The sequence below is a fragment of the Ursus americanus genome, chromosome 16, assembly GCF_024610735.1.
Source record: "Ursus americanus isolate L20-20 chromosome 16, mUrsAme1.1.p, whole genome shotgun sequence".
Lineage (NCBI taxonomy): Eukaryota > Metazoa > Chordata > Mammalia > Carnivora > Ursidae > Ursus > Ursus americanus.
In genome coordinates, this window is record NC_142142.1 from 2,197,480 (window position 1) to 2,218,434 (window position 20,955).

General features: G+C 40.7%; 1 protein-coding gene across 7 annotated transcripts in view; it reads left to right on the top strand.

Annotated features, from left to right (window-relative positions):
* The window catches only part of RIC3 (RIC3 acetylcholine receptor chaperone), a 48,147-nt gene that overhangs the window by 15,375 nt on the left and 11,817 nt on the right, over positions 1 to 20,955 (top strand). For 6 of the 7 annotated variants that reach the window (XR_015726911.1, XR_015726912.1, XR_015726913.1 and 3 more), the window contains exons 2-6: positions 4,645 to 4,871; positions 6,167 to 6,242; positions 8,284 to 8,377; positions 14,861 to 15,019; positions 16,439 to 16,584. Coding sequence is in view for 3 of the 7 variants with exons in the window: in XM_087868059.1 (XP_087724185.1) it covers positions 4,645 to 4,871; positions 6,167 to 6,242; positions 8,284 to 8,377; positions 14,861 to 15,019; positions 16,439 to 16,584 (702 nt within the window). In the remaining 4 variants the exon portion in view is untranslated. The remainder of the gene's footprint in view (positions 1 to 4,644; positions 4,872 to 6,166; positions 6,243 to 8,283; positions 8,378 to 14,860; positions 15,020 to 16,438; positions 16,585 to 20,955) is intronic. The other variant, XM_045783011.2, reaches the window with a different exon arrangement.

The following is a 20,955-nucleotide window of genomic DNA, read 5'->3' on the forward strand; positions in this document are numbered from 1 at the left end:
TGAAGAGAAGGGCCATATGCACCCCAATGTTCATAGCAGCAATGTCCACAATAGCTAAATTGTGGAAGGAGCCGAGATGCCCTGCAACAGATGACTGGATTAAGAAGTTGTGGTCCATATATACAATGGAATATTACTCAGCAATCAGAAAGAACGAGTTCTCAACATTTGCTACAACATGGACGGCACTGGAGGAGATAATGCTTAGTGAAATAAGTCAAGCAGAGAAAGACAACTATCATATGATTTCTCTCATCTATGGAACATAAGAACTAGGATGATCGGTAGGGGAAGAAAGGGATAAAGAAAGGGGGGGTAATCAGAAGGGGGAATGAAACATGAGAGACTATGGACTATGAGAAACAAACTGAGGACTTCAGAGGGGAGGGGGGTGGGGGAATGGGATAGACTGGTGATGGGTAGTAAGGAGGGCACGTATTGCATGGTGCACTGGGTGTTATACACAACTAATGAATCATCGAGCCTTACATCGGAAACCGGGGATGTACTGTATGGTGACTAACATAATATAATAAAAAATCATTAAAAAAAAAATACTCGTTTGCTTCTGATCTCTGACAGCTTCATTTTCTTTTCTTCCTCTTTTTGCTCATAAGTACACCTATTCCGCCAACACTTTTAATATGGGAATAGTTCACTCATTTTATTTTTTAATTAACTTTCTCATTTAGGTAGCTTAGAGTTTCTTCTCAAGCCTAACTATAGTCTAATAAAAATTTCTTCTGAATGTGCTACCAACACCTGGAACTTAGTGTGTGAAAAATGTGTACTCAATCTTCCCCTTGTCATAAGCCCACCCAGTTTTTTCATTACCTTTTCTTAGTATATTGAACTCCTGATGTTGGAGGTTTCTGACCTTTCCCTCATTAGCTCTGCATTCTGCTCAGTAGTAAAGGCTGCTGATCATTCTGTGCTAAGAGCCCTTGGACCTGTCGCTTCCTCCTTGTAGCTACAGCCAGCACCTCAGGCCCTTACATTTTAGAGCTTAATTACTGCCTTCTTGTTGATTTCTCAGACCCTAGTTTGTCTCCGCGTTGGGCCCTATACTCAAATGATAGATTTGATCCCTTTCAGGTAACCTTCTCATTAAGTCATTTTCCTGATCTTAGACCCATAGTATCAAATCTATTCACCAGCATTTAAACCCTCCACCTCCACTTCCCTCTCCTTACTCTCGTTACTTCCCTAAATGGAGCCAAACTAATTTGGGAGTTAGACTTCTTTATTCTTATTTCTTTGTCCTCATCTCTTTCTTGTTGCCGAGTTCTTCTTTCCTCCTGGCATGCCTTTGCTTCTTTATTCTGTCTCATTGCCTTCAATGAGTTGATCCCGTTTGACCCTCTTCCTTTTTCCTTTGCATTCTTTTAATGCTTACATATTTAATTTATCTAGTAATAAGGTCCGTGGTACCCTGTCCTTTTTTGTTGTTTTGAATATACTACTTTTTAAAAGCATTGTTCAATGTGGGAACTGTTCTTTCTATTTTATTTATGGCTCGCTCCTACGTATAGACTAGAGTCCTGAACATAATAGCTGTCCCGTAAACCTTCCTGGCTGACAGACTGTAAGTGCTGGGGAGAGAGGTGTAGTGTTTAGTGTTGTCACCATTTTTTAATTTTAGAAATGCAGATCAGAAGGGGGAATGAAGCATGAGAGACTATGGACTCTGAGAAACAAACCGAGGGCTTCAGAGGGGAGGGGGGTGGGGGAATGGGATAGACTGGTGATGGGTAGTAAGGAGGGCACGTATTGCATGGTGCACTGGGTGTTATACGCAACTGATGAATCATCGAAATTTACATCGGAAACCGGGGATGTACTGTATGGTGACTAAGACTAACATAATATAATAAAAAAACATTAAAAAAAAAAGAAACGCAAAAAAATATTTTTGTGCCATTACCTGACTTTTATTTTTAATTTTTTTTTTTTTGGTTTTATACCAAGTTTTGGAGACCGTGTTCTCAGTGCAGTATAATGAAGTTCAACAACATGTATTACTACAAATATTAAATCTAGTGTATTGAACACTAGCCATCTGATATATCAGATTCTCTCAAGAGAAAGGTTAGCTTCTTGGATGCTGGCTAGGCATTTTTTGAAGGTGCACTATAGCCTCAAAGCCATTACTCACGTTTATATATGAAGATCCCTGACAATTTAATAGCTACATAGTCACCAGCACCCAGAATAAGGAGTGTTGACCTGGTTTCCTTCTGCTGTCTGAAGCTCTGCTTTTGTTGCTGTCCTCTTAAAAAGCACTTCTTCCCATAATTTCCACATCCTCCAAAGTCAGTATTGGGAGGAAAAGGAGGATTATTGGAGTGGAGTTGGCTGAGAGAGCGCTACAAGGTAGAAGGCGGCTTCCCAACCTAGCAGTGGCTAGCTGTCTTACCTCTCTGCCTGCCCGCCCGCTTTCTTTCTTACCTGAGGAGCACAGTTGACTTAAAGATAGTTATCAGTTTATAGCACCTTATTAACACCGTGAGTGCAGGTTTCCTGTCTTGTTCTTTTTAACCCTTTATCTTCAGTCCCCATGCCCATTCCCTTTCCCATTCATATGCACCTACTCTGTTTATGTCCCTATAGTACCATGTATTTGCTTGAAAGATATGTAGTATAATCATGATGTCTTCAGCTTTAATAATGGTATTTGCTTTTTACTCAGTGCCATGCTTTTTAAGATGTATTCATGTTGCTGTAAATACATCTGAAGTGTGATCTCTAAAAGCTACATAGAATTCCATATTTTGTCCACTCCATTTTGATTTTCCGTTCCTCCAGTTATCGAAATCAAAGTTACTTCAAGGTCCCTGCTACATTCTCGTCACAGCAGACATTCTCACACAGACCTATAAAGTCTGTACTTTGCTCGTAGACCATCCTATTTGAGAATTTCTCTGAAATTTATCCACCAGAGTGGGATCACTGGATCACATAGGATGCAGACATACTTGATGTCACTAAGATCTCCTAGCAGAATAGCTGTATCTGTTTATCCTCTTCCCGACATCTTTGCTAACCTTTGCTATTATCTACCATTCTAATTTTTGCTCTTCTGATTGGTATGAACGATGCTATCTCATTTTAATTTGTATTTTACTCATTGCTTTTACTTTGAATTTGATCACCTCTTCATTTACTTGCTAATCATTTCAGCTCCTTTTTCTGTAGGTTCTCTACCCACAGCTTTTGACCATTTTTCTTTTGGGTTTCTTGTGATTTTTTTTAATATCAAGTTGTAGAAATTCCTTATCTATTCTAGACAATTAATCTCTTATTTTAGATGTTGCAGGAGCTTTTCCTTGTCTGTCATCTATTTTAGCTCTGTTCGTTGTATTCTTTATTGAACAGAAATCTGTAATTTTGTTGAAGTCAAATCTAACAGTATTTCTGTATATAGTTTGTATTTTTGGAGTCTGATTTATGAAGTCGTCTTCTGTCTCATGTTTTCTGCTTTGTAGTGTTAGCTCCCAGTGCTTTTTCCCTACAACCCTGTTTACATGACCTTTTGAAGAGAGGTCTTTTCCTTTCTCACCTGTGGCTCTCAGGAGGCTTGGCAGTTGGTGTTAATGTTTGACTGCCCCGATGGAGGGGAAAAAATGCAAGAAAATTGGGGCATGTTCCTTCTGTGAGCCCTGTGCTTCTACTCACAGGACCCTGTGGCCCTGTTTGTGCTACGTGAATCCCGTCTGCCCAGCAGTAGCTGACCGGAGAGGAATGCATACTGCCCCGAGCAGAGTAATCAAAATCTTCCTCCAGGGAATTTGGAGCTGTGACTAGTCTCTGCGGGCCTCTCGAAGGACATGCAAACTGAAGGATTTTGGGGTGCCTATCTTCCTCCATGTTCACAAAGAAGCTAGAGAAATGGTCTGCCAGAAGAGAGAATAAAGAAGATCTGCACAGAGGAGCACAGGAAAAAGCCTATGGCCCCATAGAGAGGGAGACGAAAGTAGGCTGTGAGAGTAGCTGTCCCGGATCCTGATGGCTTTCCGGTTTCTGGTTCTTCTCTCTTCTGGGACCAGATTGTACTTCCTTTTCTGTAGTAGTTAAGGGTGGCTAACTGCTGGAACAGACTCCAAAGTGTATAATGGCCCTAACACAATAGAAGTTTGTTTCTCACAGAAACAGGTCCGGATGGTTCTAAGTTGGTGGGGTGGCGGCATTGGGAGGCTCTGCGCCACACAGTTATTCAGGAACCTAGACTGATGGAGGCTCTGCCATGACTTCAGAGGTCTCCCTAGGTCAGCATGAAGCCTGCAGATGGGAAATGAATGTGGAGTTTAATACACGGGAAGTTTTATGGGCCAGCCCTTGAATCAGCGCATATCACTCCCATTCCTCTGGCTGGGACTCCATTGCACGGCTACATTTAACTGCATAGGAAGCTGAAAAATGTTACCAAGCTGTGGACCTAAAAGGGAAGAGAAAATGGATTTGGTGAAGAGCTAGAGATTACCACATCATATGTATTAGCTGTGTGATACCTCTGTATCCTTATAATCAGGTTCCTGATTAACTTGTTTCAGTTGGCTTCTGTTATTTATGCCTCAGTGCATGAGATGTGTTCATAAGAGCTATATTTAAAATAGTAGAAGAAATAAATACTGATTATTTTCTCAGGAAAGTTGGGCCGATTTCCACCCATGATGCATCATCACCAGCCGCCCTCAGATGGCCAGACCCCCGGGGCTCGCTTCCAGAGGTCTCACCTCGCAGAGGCATTTGCAAAGGCCAAAGGATCGGGTGGAGGCGCTGGAGGAGGAGGTGGTGGAAGAGGCCTGATGGCACAGATCATTCCAATCTATGGTTTTGGGATTTTTTTGTATATACTGTATATTCTATTTAAGGTAAGTGGAATCATCTTGATCATATTACATCAAAAAAATCTAGTGTCATACTAATCATTTTTGGCATTAAAATTCTTTACAGTTCATAGCCTTTATTCAAGTCCTCTTTAAACCTTGCTTCCTCTTTATGAGATACTTAGGATAACTGTTATCTTGGTTTTATAGAAGAGAAGATCTTAGCTTAGAGCTTAAAAGGTTTGCCCTAGAATTCCCAACTAGAAACGCAGAATCAGGATTTGAGCCTGGGTCTTCTAGTCGCTAATGCAGTGAGCAATAAAAGTCAAAGAAAGCACCCTCCCACCCCAGCTTGTTTTTGTTTTTTTGACTGGATGTCTTTGCAAGCTGAAAAGGCATAAAGGTATTTTAAGGAGAACTGTATTATTAGGATTGGCACCCTGATTTCCGAGTAGCTACTGTGAGGCCAAATAATGGCCATACCAACACCACTTTGTCCTCCTTTCCCTCTCCAGTAGTGTGAGGTGCTGTTTTTAACATCCACTGCAGTAATTCTGAAACAAAACTGCCAATCCGGAAATTAAGCCTGATGTCTCCCAGCTCTGGGGAGACATGCTTTGGGTCCTTTACAAGCGGGCTCCCAGTTAAGTTCCACCTGTAGGCAAGCTTCAGCAAGCTGTGGGCCTAGACACCGTGAAGTGGAGCAGAAGTCACGTTCTGGTCCTTCCTGGAAATCTTAAATATTCACTGTGCCCTTCTAACCAGGGTAAGAGGCAAGTCCTTGCCCAGGAACTCTGCAGGGGGCCTGAGGTGCCTCTGTAAGAACGCCCTGGCGGCTGCGCAGCCCCTTTTAGGTGAGTGTGGGCAAGGCAGATGACCTGGAAAGAGATTGATTGATTGATCCCTCCCTTTTTTTTTTTTTTTTTTTTTCCTATCCTTGAGCCTTGATGGTTTTTCACCTCTTGGGAACCTTCTTCTTCTTCTTCTTCTTTTTTTTTTTTTTTTTAAGATTTTATTTATTTGAAAAAGAGGAGAGAGCACAAGCGGAGGGCGAGGGAGAATTCTGGAGACTCCCCGCTGAGCAGGGAACCCATACGGGACTCCATCCCAGGACCTTGAGATCATGACCTGAGCAGAAGGTGCCCCTCTTTGGAACCTTCTATTGGTTCTTTCTCTCCTCTTTTTTTTTTTTTTTTTAAATGTTTTTCTGATACTTGATTTGATTTCTGACTTTATTTTTGTCTCCCAACCTTTTTTTCTTTTTTCATTTAATATGAGGGGTTCCATGACTTTGAGGTTCTGAGCTGCTGTTGATGTGCTGTACCCCCTTCAATTCTCAGCTTTCAAAGGGGAAAACTCCTGCAGAGGATCGGAAGTGCTCTACTGCCACAGCTGGAAACAGCCACCGGAAAATTAGTAAGTGCCCCTTCTCAGTACGTGCACAAGTTTTTTTGAGTCAGACCGCCATAACACAGAGGGACGGTCTGTGTGTCTTAAAAAGCATTTCTCAAAAATGGCCCCAAATTAATCTGATGCCATTTTTACCTAAGCTCTGGGAATTCTCAAGTTTCCAAATTGATGTTGGGCTTTTAAGAGAAAGAGTTACAAAAAGTACAAAACTGTCCACTTACTTTTTTTATATATTTGCAAATTAATATTTCATATTTGGAGTGGGGTACTTCTCATTTCCAGACTTTAGAATATTTGTAGCAGATACCTTTATTTCACAGAGAGGAAAACTAAGGAAGAGAGATCCGTTCCTTGCCAAAATCAGTTATTAGATCTAGGGACAGGGTCTAACCCTTCTGGCTCATGAAACATGGTCATCAGGTATTTACTGACCAAGTAGAATATTCTGTGCTCTCTGGGGAAATGAAATGTATATGGCATGGCTCTTCCCCCTAAGAATTCATAGTCTGGGATGAAAAATAACTTGTGCAGAGTTTACTGTCTAGACGGGGACTTGGCGGAAGCCTTATGGGAAATGACATGGAACCAGGTCCTGCCCGATAGACAGGATGGCTTGAAGACACAGCCTGACCAAGGACGGCTGTGGGAAAGAAGGCCTTGAGGAGTAGGTGGGTTAAGCCATGTCGTTGAAGGCCTTGGAGGCCAAACTGCTTTATCCTGTGGATAATGAAGCCTCCTCAGAAGTGTTTAAAAGAAAGGCCGCAGCAGAATGAGCCGGCGGAGCCTCTGCCCTCGGCCATAACTGCTCTTTGGATTTTCTTCAGATTCTCTGTGGAAGTAGATACCCGATCACAGTCTGCATCCTATTCAGAAATCCTAAATATTCAAGAAATCCTTTAAGAAAGCTCTTGTGTTCTTAATTGAGATAATGTCTAACCAACAGTTATGGTAAATGAATTGGTAAAATTAAAAAAAAATTTTTTTTGGACTCTAAGAATAGCAAATTCTGTATCCAGTCACATTATGCATTGAAAACAGAAGTAAATAAAACAAATCCCTAAGAAGAGCTGTTTTATAATGTAGCAGTTATATCTGCGTCTTATCCTTCAATTTTGTATCATGCAGAAAATAAAAATAACCTAAGCATTTATGTGGCACAGTCCTCTAGACACTTTGCAGATGTTAACTGCATGCGTAAGAATTTGGTTTAGAAGTATTAAAAGGCCTTTGAAATATTATATTTTACAGTGGCCTTCTGAATATATCTGGGTAGAAGGGTACTCGTGTATGAAACAGAAAACCTGGATTATCTGTATAATGAACAGCATTTTGTTTTCCTGTTCCTTAAAGTTCATTTAGTTTACTAATCGACTTATTTTTTCTGCTCTACCTCTAGGGTCTTAGTGTTAATGTCAGTAGGTCAATGTGATCTCTGTTGACCTTGTTGAGAATACTGGGGGCCAGGGTTACACCACTTCATGCCAAATGACGAGGGTAGGAAACCTTGGCTGGGAGGCTTCAGCCCTAGTTCAAGACTTCCCCTATTGAGGAACCACAGCATTGAAACCATGATCTTCCAGTATGTTTTCAGACTTCGGGTGCAGGTGAAATACTACTCATTTCAGGGTCTTAAGTCCTTTTCTAAAGTACCTTGCAGGTTTGGGACTTTTACCCTCAAGTATCATTTGGATTAGAAAGGATAGATTTATCTTCTTGATTTCTTCCTGGGTTACCGTGTTGAGGGTTTTTGGTTTTGGGTTTTTTTTTTTTTTTTTTTTTAGCTAGGTATTTTCTTTAGCTGGTCCTGCTGTATTTCTGTGTGTAAGAGGAGTGATTTGTTCATTACTCCCTAAACATGTATCCTTTAGATCTCAGTGCCCACACCTTGGTACCCTTTGTGTCCTGATTGGATTAGCTAGAGAGACGCGCGGACTCTTCTCTGAATCTCTGAACCTGCTGGCATTTTTGTAGGGTGTCACAGACAGTTTCGGAAAAGAGCTTTTGGAGTTGTGTATGATGGTTCTTAGATTTGATGCTTGTTTTTCAGCCAATTTTGAGCTTGTTCAACTGCAAGAAAAACTGAAGGAGACAGAGGAAGCCATGGAAAAATTAATCAACAGAGTGGGACCTAATGGTGAGAGGTAGGTTTTCACATAACAGGACTCAGACTATTGCCCATTTAGAAAATCAATTCAGAATTTTGTTTTTCTTTGATTTCTGGACCACTTACTTTCATTTTATGTAATTGTCAACTTATTTGTCATTTATATATTTCTCATTAAGCATTTCCGTTTTCATACCATATGCTTTCAAGAGTCTCAGCTTTCATGAGTCTTTGTTCAGTGTTGTGCACATTATTGCGAGAAGTGTCTGAGCAGTTCTGCAGGGTGAAATAACCAGGTTCTAATGAAGATGATTTCATAGCTGTCTAATAACCTGGTTTTACTTAAAATTATGCCTTTTTAAATCTGCTTGAGACAAAAAGAAGACGGCAGGTATGATCAGATCAGGCATTTATATTTTGTGTTGACTATGCCAGAATAGGATTAGACCTGTGAAGTGGGTGTCAGGAGTCACACGGGCCCTTTAGGATGCTCCATGGGGGAGGCAGCCCTCCTTCTACAAGGCTGAGGATCTGAAAAGGTGGCTTCAGGAGGCTGATGCAAGTGGGCAAAAAGGAAGAAAATATGGATGTGGGAGGCCAGGGTGGAAAAGCCAGAATGTGACATTGAGAACAAAGAGGGATTCAGTCTCCGCTAGGCCTTCCGACAAGGATGGAGGAAGAGCTGGGAGGTGAGCGGCAAAATCCCACATGCTGAAAGGTCCCTCCTGTGGGCTCACCGTGGGGTCTTTGCCCCCAGAAAACTGCTGCGCCACCGGGACCTCTTCTGTTTGCCGTCTTGGTGGTGCCAGTGCCCGTCTCCTTCTCTCAGCTCCTTGGCTCCAGCCTTGGGCATCTTTGGCTAGAGAAGGCAAGAGTGAGCGCCTCAGATTGCAGCTCCTTGTCTTGGCTTTTTCTACAATGTCTGCACTGCTGCTGGAGTGACACAGATGAGGCTGAACCTTGCCTGTCTGCTCCCAGAAGCCTTACTTTTGGTCCAGAAAGCAGAGTGACTATGCAGACGGTTCGCCAGAGTGGTAGAGGAATGTGTACGTCCTCATGCATGAGTATACCTCTGTAAGTGTGTAATAACATTTGATGTTTGTTGGGCCAAGCTCTGAGTGAAGGGCTTTATATACATTATCTAACATAGGAGTATTTGTAGGAGTGTGACTAAACCAATCTGTGCAGCTGTACTTCTCTAATCTTTTCTGCCCTTACCCTGTACTACTCATAGTCTGGGTGGGGAACTATCAGCCTTTTATGGACCCTTGTCCCCCAAAAAGTGTCTATACCCTGGCTCTGGTCCATTTGAAGACCCATGCCACACCTAAGAGTCATGAAAACCATAGATGAAAACCTGTGGGCAGGGCCTCCCAGCTGGGAGCCTTAACCACTGGGCCTTGGAGTAAGAAGCCAGAGGAAGATATTTTCTCACTATTGCTGCTGTTCACTCCCTTAGCTCAAATCACACAGCTCCAGCTTCCCGCCGGTACATGCCGTCTGCGCACTGCCCAAGCCAGCGATGCGGTTCTGTGACCCTGACTACTTTCTGCTTTGTGCGACAGCTACTTCTCTGTAAGGCAGAGTCGTCCCCAGCCTGCAGCTGGAGTTCTGCCATCTCGTTGTTTCTGGGGCCACAGGTCCTAGCTCCGAATGTTTACTCCTTGTAAGATGCTAAGGTGTGGACTCCTTGAGAGCCTGTAGAGTCCAGCTGACTCTACTCCACCTTTGACATTCTCCACCTCCGCAAATGGCGCCGGCATCTACTGAATCGGCCAAAGCAGAGATCCAATATTATCCTTGATTACCTTGTCCTTCACCCCCTAGATCTCTTCAATCATTCTGTCTTGTCATTTCTTCCTAATTAATAAGTCTGTCTCCCTGCAAAAGACTCTAAGCTCTGCCAGGGCAGGGATTATCTGTATTATTCCCAGAGCCTAGCATAGGCCAACAGTAGGCTCTAAAAAAGTGTTAGTTGAAATGGAAGAATGAGACAATGAGTGAGTGAGTGAATGCTTTTTTTTTTTTTTTTGAAATGTAGTTGACATACAGTGTTCTGTTAGTTTCAGGACACATAGTGCTTACCACAATAAGTGTAGTTACCATCTGTCACCATACATTATTACAATAGTATTCACTATATTCTCTGTGGTACTTTTCATCTTATTTATTTTATAGCTCAAAGTTTGTACCTCTTAATAATGTCCTTTACCTACTTCACCCATTTCTGCCCCTCCCTCCCACCAGCAACCACCAGTTCTCTGTATCTGAGTCTGTTTCTGTGTTTTTTTGTTCTGTTTTGTTTTTTGTTTGTTTTTGTTTCCACATGTAAGTGATAAGGTATTTTGGTATTTGTCTTTCTCCGTCTGACTTATTTCACTTAGCATAATACCCTCTAGGTCCATCCATGTTGTGAATGGCAAGATCTCATTCTTGGCTTGGTAATAGCGTTCCATTTGTGTGTGTGTGTGTGTGTGTGTGTGTGTGTGTGTGTGTGTACACACACACACACAACACACAACACATCATCTTTATCCATTCATCCCATCGATGGACACTTGGGTTGCTTCCATGTCTTGGCTATTGTAAATAATGCTGCAGTAAACACAGGGTGCATACTTTCTGAATTAGTGTTGCTGTTTTCTTTGGGTAATGCCCAGTGGTAGAATTACTGGATCATATAGTATTTCTGTTTTTAATTTTTTGAGGATCCTCCGTACCGTTTTCCACAGTGGCTGCAACAATTTACATTTCCACCAACAGTGTACAAGGGTTCCTTTTTCTCTATATCCCTGCCAACACTTATTATTTCTTATCTTTTTGATTCTAGCCATTCTGACAGATGTGAGGGATGTCTTATTATGGTTTTGGTTTGTATCCCCGACGATTGGCGATGTTGAGCACCTTTTCATGCATCTGTGAGCCGTATGTATGTCTTCTTTGGAAAAATATCTGTCTGGTCCTCTGCCTATTTTTAACTGGATTATTTGTTGGGGAGGCAGTTTGGTGTTGAGTTGTAAAAGTTCTTTATGTATTTTGGATATTAACCCCTTAGCAGAAGTATTGTTTGTAAATATATCTTCTCCCGTTCAGTAGGTTGCCTTTTCATTTTGTTGATGATTTCCTTCACTGTACTAAAGCTCTTTACTTCAGTGTAGTCCCAGTAATTTATTTTTACTTTTGTTTTCCTTGCCGGAGGAGACATATCTAGAAGAATGGTTTCAGGTCTCACATTTAGGTCTTTAATCCATTTTGAGTTTATTTTTGTGTATGATGTAAGAAAGTGGTCCAGTTGTATTCTTTTGCATGGAGCTGTCCAGTTTTCCCAATACCATTTATTGAGAAGACGGTCTTTTCTCCATTGTGTATTCTTCTAGCAATAGGTAGAGTAGCTATATGCTAGAAGGTTATAGTAAAAAGTTCCAGCAAAGGTAATGAATAGGTCAGTGAGAGTGGAAATGAGAGGCCAAATCAAGGGGACTTGACAGAAGGGAGAAAAAAAAAATGCAGGCTGTTGGGTGCCTGGGTGGCTCAGTCGGTTAAGTGTCTGCCGTCAGCTCAAGTCATGATCCCAGGGTCCTAGGATTGAGTCCCACATCAGGTCCCCCGCTCAGCAGGGGGTCTGCTTCTCCCTCTTCCTCTGCCCTTCCCACCCACTTATGCTCTCACTCACTCACTCTCTCTCAAATAAAATCTTTTAAAAAAAAATTGCAGGCTGGAGGCACCTGGGTGGCTCAGTCAGAAGAGCATGTGACTCTTGATCTCAGGGTTGTGAGTTTGAGCCCCATGTTAGGTGTAGAGATTACTTAAATAAATGAATGAATAAAAAGTTCAAAAAAAAATCACAGGCTGTTTTCAGGATTCCTTGGTAGCAAACAGCCAACACTGGCTAGCAAAAATTTGGAGAAGGTGACAGAATTTATTGGAAAAGTGGGGTGCTCACCATATCAAAGGAATAGCTGAAGATCCAGGTTTCAGAAAGAGGGGGGACCAGAGCATCTCTGGGGAGTTAGAGGACAGAAACAAATGGACAGGTTCTTCAAGGACTGCTGTCAGAATGAATTAACATGAAAAGTTTTCAGATCTGGCTTATTGCATTCAACACCCAGTTTTAGGAGGAAGTACAATTGGTCCAACATGGATCCTTTCACACTCCAGGGATGGAGTGTGATGTTTGGCTTTGGGCCACATGGCCACCCTTGAAAGAGAAAACACAGAAACACTATGAGCAAAAGAGGGGTTGGTTCCCCAAAAGGAAAACTAGGTAATAGCAATGAAAGAGAAGAAAGAGATAAAGCTGAGTTGGAGATTGTGGCCCAGATGACAAGGAAGATTATGATGTCAACCAAGATGAAAACACAAAAGGAGAAAGAAGATAAGGCTTTGGTATAGGGATCATGAGTTCAGCTTTGAATATGGTTGAGGTGCCATGGGAACATCTGTGTATGATAAACACCAACAATAGGAAATTTGGGTATTGAGGTCAGGACAAGGACACGAGTTTGGAAGTCATTTGGCTGGAGGTAAGCAAGGGCCATGGGGAGAGAGGAGATCCCATTCCTGAGGCACGTCCTACTGTGCAGTAGCTTGCAGTCTTCCTGGTCTGAGTTCTGTCCTAATCACGAATGGTGTCGTAAGAAACTGTTTCATTCTCTCTGTGCCTTACTTTGGATTCAGAACTTGATGATACCTCTGGGTTTATAACATTCGAAAGTCTGGTCTTCCAACTTGACCTTCTGTTTTTCTAGCATCTTGGAATCTGCCATACCCAGCCTCTGCAAAGCTGGCTGCTCATGCAGCGGTTCCTCGTCCTGGGCCAACTAGGCCTGGCTTTGAAGAGTGAATTTAAGGTTAACCTCATTAATAGCAAGGCCTGTAAGTTTCTGCCTCGATCACTGGAGTTGTGAGACTGGTTTTCATGTGGTAAGTCAGGATTAGAGGTAGAGTGTGGGTATCATCTGTGTAGAAGCAGTGGTTTAATTTGTGATACTGGGTCTGCTTCCTGAGGGCATGACTATAAGAATGGACAAGTGAGAGCCCAAGGATTGAGCCTTCAGGAAAACCATGTGTTTAGGAGGAGGATTGGGGGGGGGGGGGCGGGTAGTGAGCCAGGATCAGAGATCCAAGGAATGGTTAAAGTGGGAGGAATACAGAGGTCTCAATAGCCAAGGGAAGAGAACATCTCGAGGAGAGGATGGCCCACAGTACAGAGAAGTCAAGAAGAATGAAATGTAAAAAAAAGATTCTTGGACTTGAGAGTAAAGTATTACTGACGATTTTCACAAGTTTTGGTGTAAGGATGGAGTAGAAGCCAGATTTCAGGGAGGTGGGAGAACACAGGTGGTAAGGAAACGGGGACCAGTTAAACTAACACATACTTACTGAGCGCTCGCAAGGTTCAGGGCTCTGTGCCTATACTGTCTGAATTTATCAGTGCCCTCCAGGACTATAAAACCAAGCTGAGAGAATGAGGACTCTCTGAAAACCTCATTACATAAATTCAGAAGCCGCAAGGCAGACCATGATTAATTGCCTAATGCATGACATGGACAGTAAGAATGTGCATGTTCAGAGGTGAAAGAGGATGCTTTAGAATTCTCTGAGAAAGCTTCACCTGTTTCTGCTCCTAGCCAAGCTCTCCCTTTTAAAATTAGGGGTTCTGGTTTTCCCTGAGTTAGGAAACAGAGTCAAGACTGTTTCATTCAGTAAAAATCAAAGCGCACGGAGTACAGTCCAGAGAAGTAGCACGTGCAGCCCAAGGGCCAGAGCTTTGTGATGAGCACAGTCTCTTTTCTTTTCCTTCCAAGTTTTTATTTAAATTCCAGTTAGTTAACATACGGTGTAATATTTGTTTCAGGTGTAGGATTTGGTGATTTATCACTCGCAACACCCAGTGCTCATCACGGCAAGTGCCCTCCTTAATCCCCATCATCCATTTAACCCACCCCCCTACCCATCTCCCTTCCAGTAACCCTCAGTTTGTTCTCCGTAGTTAAGAGTCTGTTTCTTGGTTTGCCTCTTTTTTCCTCCTATGTTCATCTGTTTTGTTTCTTAAATTCCACATATGAATGAAATCATATGGTATTTGTCTTTCTCTGCCTTTTCGCTTCGCATAGTACTGTCTAGCTCCGTCCATGGCACGATAAATGCAAGATTTCACTCTTTTTATGGCTGAGTTATGTTCCATTGTATATGTGTAGCACGTCTTTTATCCATTCATCAGTTGATGGACATTTGGGCTCTTTCCATAGTTTGGCTATTGTTAATGCTGCCATAGACATTGGGGTGCATGTACCCCTTTGAATCGGTATTTTTGTATCCTTTGGGTAAATACCCAGTAGTGCTATTGCTGGGTCATAGGGTAGCTCTATTTTTAACTTTTTGAGGAACCTCCATACCGTTTTCCAGAGTGGCTGTACCAGTTTGCATTCCCACCAGCAGTGTAAGAGGGTTTCCCTTTCTCTGCATCCTCACCAACACCTGTTGTTTCCTGAGTTGTTGATTTTAGTTATCCTGGCAGGTGTGAGGCCATATCCACCGTGGTTTTGATTTGCACTTCCCTGGTAATGAGGGATGTTGGAGCATCGTTTCATGTGTTCTTGGCCATCTGTACGTCGTCTTCAGAAAAATGTCCATTCGTGTCTTCTGTCCATTTTTTGACTGGGTCGCTTTTTGGGGGGTGAGTTTTATAAGTTCTTTCTATATTTTGTTTCTAGCAAATAGGCTTTTTTAGCTAGGGGTGCCCTGAGCCAGAACCCCCCCACAAAGTGGGTTGTTACAGTCGTAAGAATTAGGGGTTCTACAGAGCAGATGAGAGTCGGGGTCCCCGTAGGGATAGGAAGACTAGAGCTGTAAGAGGCCCACTACGTGTAAGATTTTAGCTGAATGTGGGACAGACAGGCGTCTTCAGTTCGTGGCTTTGAGACCATTTGGTGTGGAAGAAGGGGAACTCATGGTGCTTTTTTTTTTTCTCCCCACTGAGGTCTGTGGGAATGTCGCACCTTTCGTTTTATGCACTTACCATGTTAACATTGGAGGGGGGACACTTTTTTCCCCTGTTAGTCATTAAGGCTAAGGTTTGCAACGCTAAGCATAAAAAAGACTGGCTGATTAGGAAAAATTGATGGCACCTCCATGAGCTAGTATTAAAGGTCATTTTTCCTTCTTGAATTTACGTTGCCTTCGAATGTTTTGGATTTTTAGGAGGAGAATAAGTGGTCTCTGTTAAATCCTGCCCCTAGAGAAAACCGGTCCCAAACCAGTTCAGTCTTTTGAGTAGAACTTTGTCGGCCTCTGAGGGTGATGCAGTGCTTCCGTCTCGAAGAAAATCAGCCTGCCATTAATCTTAAGCCTCATCTTACTTTTGTTCACATTTACCCAGAGTTATCCAGCTAAATTGGGACTCAGACCCAGGTTTTCTAAACTGGAACTTGAGCATTGTGCTGTAAGAATTGCATAGAATGCAATCAGAAGTCAGGAGACTTTAGTTGTAGTTCAGGTGCTGACATTAACTAGCAAATGGAATGAATGTAGAATTTCCCCTCTCTGGCCTCAGTTTCTCTGGTCTAGATGACTGATTTGCCAGAATGACCCAGCTCTGAAATGTTCGGCTGTATCTTTATTTCCACACAAGTAGATGCAGCCTAGTGATTCCAGGGTTGGGCTAGTAAGATATTTTTCCACTAGAGTCTAATGACTCAGCACATTTTCTTTTAATGACCTTGCTTCAGAGAAAAGTGGCTTATAGTAAATGGGCAGTAAGAGTAACTGTGCAATTTCTTGGAGATTAGAGAATCAGGGCAGTGAGGTCTACTGAAAGAACACTGAACTGAAAGCTGAAACATCTGGGGTCTGGCTCCAGTATTGACCTTAATTCATTGTGGGACCTTGGGCAATCACTTGATCGTTCTGAGCCTTTGTTTTCCCATAACATATCTAGTTATCAGCTGTGCATTTCCAGGATCAATTTCTAGAATACTTACCTGCTGCTGTTGGACTTCCTATTCTGGGATCCAGACAGATCGTAGTGATGTCTCTGTTCATTGCCCAGGAATTCATTTATCATTAAATGGCTGGGTTGTCTGTTATCTCTAAACAGAGCACAGACTATGACTTCTGACCAAGAAAAACGGTTGCTGCATCAGCTCCGAGAAATCACCAGGGTCATGAAAGAAGGAAAATTCACTGACAGACCCACTCCAGAGAAAGAAGCTGAGGAGGCCCCTTACATGGAGGACTGGGAAGGTAAACAGTGTCTTGTCATTTCTTGGTTAGCTGTCAGCCCAGAAAAGAGATCTTAAAATTTTTTTTAATATAATATATATATAATAAAATTTACCAGTTTTAACTATCTGGTTGGATAAGTTTTAAGAAATGTATAAAGTGGTATAATTATACCGCAATCACGTTCTAGGACGTTTCCATCCTTTCATAAAGTTCTCTTCCCCTTTGGAGGGAATCCATTCCTTCCTCTGCCCTGGCAACAATGTAACCACTTTCTGTCCCTATAGTTGTACCATTTTCTATGTAAATGGATCATATTGCACATGCTCTTCTGTTTCTGGCTTCTTTAATTTAGCATAATGCCTTTGAGAGTCATGTGTTGAATGTATCAGTATTTTTTTTTAATCGCTGAGTAGTACTCTGCTACATGTATATACTGTTACTTGTTTTTCTGTTCACTAGTTTAGGAACATTTAGGTTGTCTCCAGCTTTGAGCTATTACGAATCAAGCTGCTATGAACTTTTGTATACACATCTTGGTTTGAACATGTATTTATTTTTCTTTTGGGTCTATCCTAGGAATGAGATTTATTTCTGGGCTTTTATGTTAAGTGTATGTTGAACATTTTTAGACGCTGTCGACCTGTTTTCCAAAGTGGCTTTGCCATTTTGCCTTCTGCCAGCGATGTATGAGTATTGTAGTTACTCCACATCCTTGGTAACACTTGGTATTGTCAGTCTCTTTACTTGTAGCCATTCTAGTGAGTATATAGTGGTACTTCAGTTGTGACTTTAATTTGCACTTCCCCAATGACTAATAATGAACGTTTTATAATGTATTTATTTGCCATCTGTGTATCTGTAGTGAAGTGTTTGTTCACATTGTTTGCCAGTTTTTATGGCAACATTTTTATGGGTTGATTATGTTTTTATTGAGTTACAAGAGTTCTTTATTATGGATATAAGTTTATTATCAGTTATGTATTTTACAAATATTTTCTCCTACACCGTGGCTTTCCCTTCTGTTTTCTTAGTGGCATCGTTCAAAGAGCAGAAGTTCTATTTTGATGAAGTTCAGTTTATCATTTTTCTCTTTTTTTTTTTTTTTTTTTTAAAGATTTTATTTATTTATTTGACAGAGATAGAGACAGCCAGTGAGAGAGGGAACACAAGCAGGGGGAGTGGGAGAGGAAGAAGCAGGCCCACAGCGGAGGAGCCCGATGTGGGGCTCGATCCCGGAACTCCAGGATCACGCCCTGAGCCGAAGGCAGACGCCTCAACCGCTGTGCCACCCAGGCGCCCCTATCATTTTTCTCTTTTATGATTTTTTTTACTTAACCCAAGGTTTGCCTAACTCCTATGTTTTCTTCTTCTAGAAGTGTTATAGTTTTAGCTTAAATTTAGGCCTATGAGCCATTTTGAGCTAGTTTTTATGTATGGTGTGAGGCATTAGGACTGAGGTTAATTTTTTTCTATGATGATATCCAATTATTCCCACTTATTTGGAACATTTAATTACTTTGGCATGTTGGTTGAAAATCATTTGACCATGTATGTGTAAGTCTATTCTGGATTCTCTTTAAAAATTTTTTTTATTTATATTTAAATAACATACTTAAATAAATATATATATATAACATATATATAACATATTTATATATAAATAACATACAACATATGTTAGTTATATGTATAACTAACCTACAGTGTTACTAGTTTCAGGTGTACAGTATAATGATTCAACAATTCTATACATACTTAGTGCTCATCATAAGTGATGACTCTTAATTCCCTTTACCTATTTCATCCATCCCCCACCCATCTTTCTGGCAACCACCAGTTTGTTTTCTATATTTAAGAGTCTGCGGTTTTTTTCTTTTTTTTTTTTTTTTTAAGTTTATTTATTTGAGAGAGAGAAAGAGAGAGGGAGAGAATGAGAGAGCACAAGTAGGGGAGAGTAGAGGGAGAAGAGAAGCAGACTCCCCACTGAGCAGGGAGCGTGATGTGGGGCTTAATCCCAGGACCCTGAGATCATGACCTGACCCAAAGGCAGATGCTTAACTGGCTGAGCCACCCAGGTGCTCCTGTTTCTCTTTTTTTGTTTTGTTTCTTAAAGTTCACATATGAGTAAAATCATATCTATACTTATACCAATATCACAATGTCTATACCACTATGTCTGTATATTAAGTCTTGAAATCAGGTAGCGTAAATTCAACTTGGTTTTTTCCCTTTTATTTACAAATTATTTTGGTTATTCTAGGCCCTTCATATTTTCACATAAATGTAGAATCGGTATGTCAGTTTCAATGAAAAAGCCCAGTGGGATTCTGATTGGTATCATATTGAACCTTTAGATCAACATGGAAAAATTAACATCATAGCAATATTGAATCTTCCAGTACATGAACATTTTATATCTCACCATTTATTTAGGTCTTTAATTTTTCAGCAGAGTTTATAGTTTTCAGTATATAGGTCTTGTACATGTTTTTTTAAACTTATGCTTAAGTTCATATTTTTGAAGAGAATGTGTTTAAAATTTCTAATTGCTTGTTATTATATAGAAATACAACTTATTTTTGTATTCTGACCTCGTTTCCTGTCACCTTTCTAAACACACTTAGTTCTAGTAGGTTTTTTTTTTTCTTTAGGTTTCTAAGGATCAAATTTCAAAGAATTTTCTACATAGAGAATCAAATTGTGAATAGACAGTTTTACTTCTAACTTTCTGATCTATAGGTCTTTTATTTTTCTTGCCTTATTGCACTGTTCATAAACTCTAGCACAATACTGAATAGAAGTGGTGAGGGCAGACATCCTTGCTTTCCTGGTATTAGGGAGAAGCACTCACATGTTCCCTGTTAGTGTGATATGAACTGTTGGTTTTTCATGGATGCTCTTTTTCAGGTTGAGGAAGTTTCCTCCTAGTGTTACTTTGCTAAGAGTTTTTAATCACAAATGGGTATTTAATTTTGGGGAATGCCTTTTGTTAACTGAGATCATATTTTTCTGTTTTCATCTGTTAATCCAGTGAATTACATTGATTTTTTGAATGTTTAAACAACTTTACATTCCAGGGATAAACTCTGCTTTGTTATGATGTTCTATGTGGCTAGGTTCAATTTGCTAAGGACGTTTTATTTTTGTGTTTATGGGGGATGTTGGTTTGTGCTTTTGCTTTCTTGTCATCTTTTTGGTTTTGATTTCATGGTAATGTATTACAAAGTGTTCCTTCTTATATTTTCTGGAAGAGTTTGTATAGAATTCTATTTTTTTCTTAAATATGGAATTTTCCAGTGATACCGTCAAGACCTAGAGTTTTCTTATTGGTAAGACTTATATAACTACCAATTGAATTTCTTTAACAGATACAGTGCTATTCAGATTATTTCTTCTTCAGTGAGTTTTGATAGCTTGTTTCTTTCAAAGAATTTATGTATTTCATCTATAAATGGTCAAATTTGTTATTAGTATAAAGCTGTTTGTATTCATTTAATGTATATAATGTATAGGGATGTTCTCTGTTCTGTTCCGGATACTGGAAATTTATTCTTTAAATCTTTTCCTGATCAGACTGACCAGAGGTTTATATATTTTCAAAGAACTATATTTTGGTTTCTGTTTCCTATTTCCTTGATTTCTGTTCTTTACTGTTCTCTTCCTTCTGCTTACTTTTGGTTTAATTTGCAGTTTCTTTTCTAGTTTCTCAAGGTGACAGCCTCGATCCTTGATTGATTCCCCCCCCCCAGCCACTTTGGCCATTATTTTATTAATGATATCTCTCTCTCTTTTTCTCTTTCTCTTTCTTTCTTTTTGTCTTTCTACCTCCTCACCACTTCTGATTCTCCAGTTGCACTTTTGTTAGACCTTGGAAATTGCCCTATAGGTCACGTATGTGTTTTTATTCATGCCATGCTTAATTTTACATAATTTTTCTTGCTGTGCCTTTAAGTTTGTTAATCTTTTCTTTAGTAGTGTATGATCCGCTCTTGGTCTCATTTAATGTATTTTTTTTAAAGATTTTATTTATTTATTTGACAGAGAGAGACAGCCAGTGAGAGAGGGAGCACAAGCAGGGGGAGTGGGAGAGGAAGAAGCCGGCTCATAGCGGAGGAGCCTGATGTGGGGCTCGATCCCATAACGCCGGGATCACGCCCTGAGCCAAAGGCAGACGCTTAACAACTGCGCCACCCAGGCACCCCTCATTTAATGTATTTTTAATTCAGATATTGTATTGTCATTTTTAGATGTTCTGTTTGGGTCTTTTTTATGTCTTTCACTTAAATATTTCATTTCTCATATATTCTTATACCTTCTTTAAAATATGAGGCATATTTGTAATAGCTTCTAAAACAGTCTTAGCTGCTGATCTTATCATCTGAGTCTATT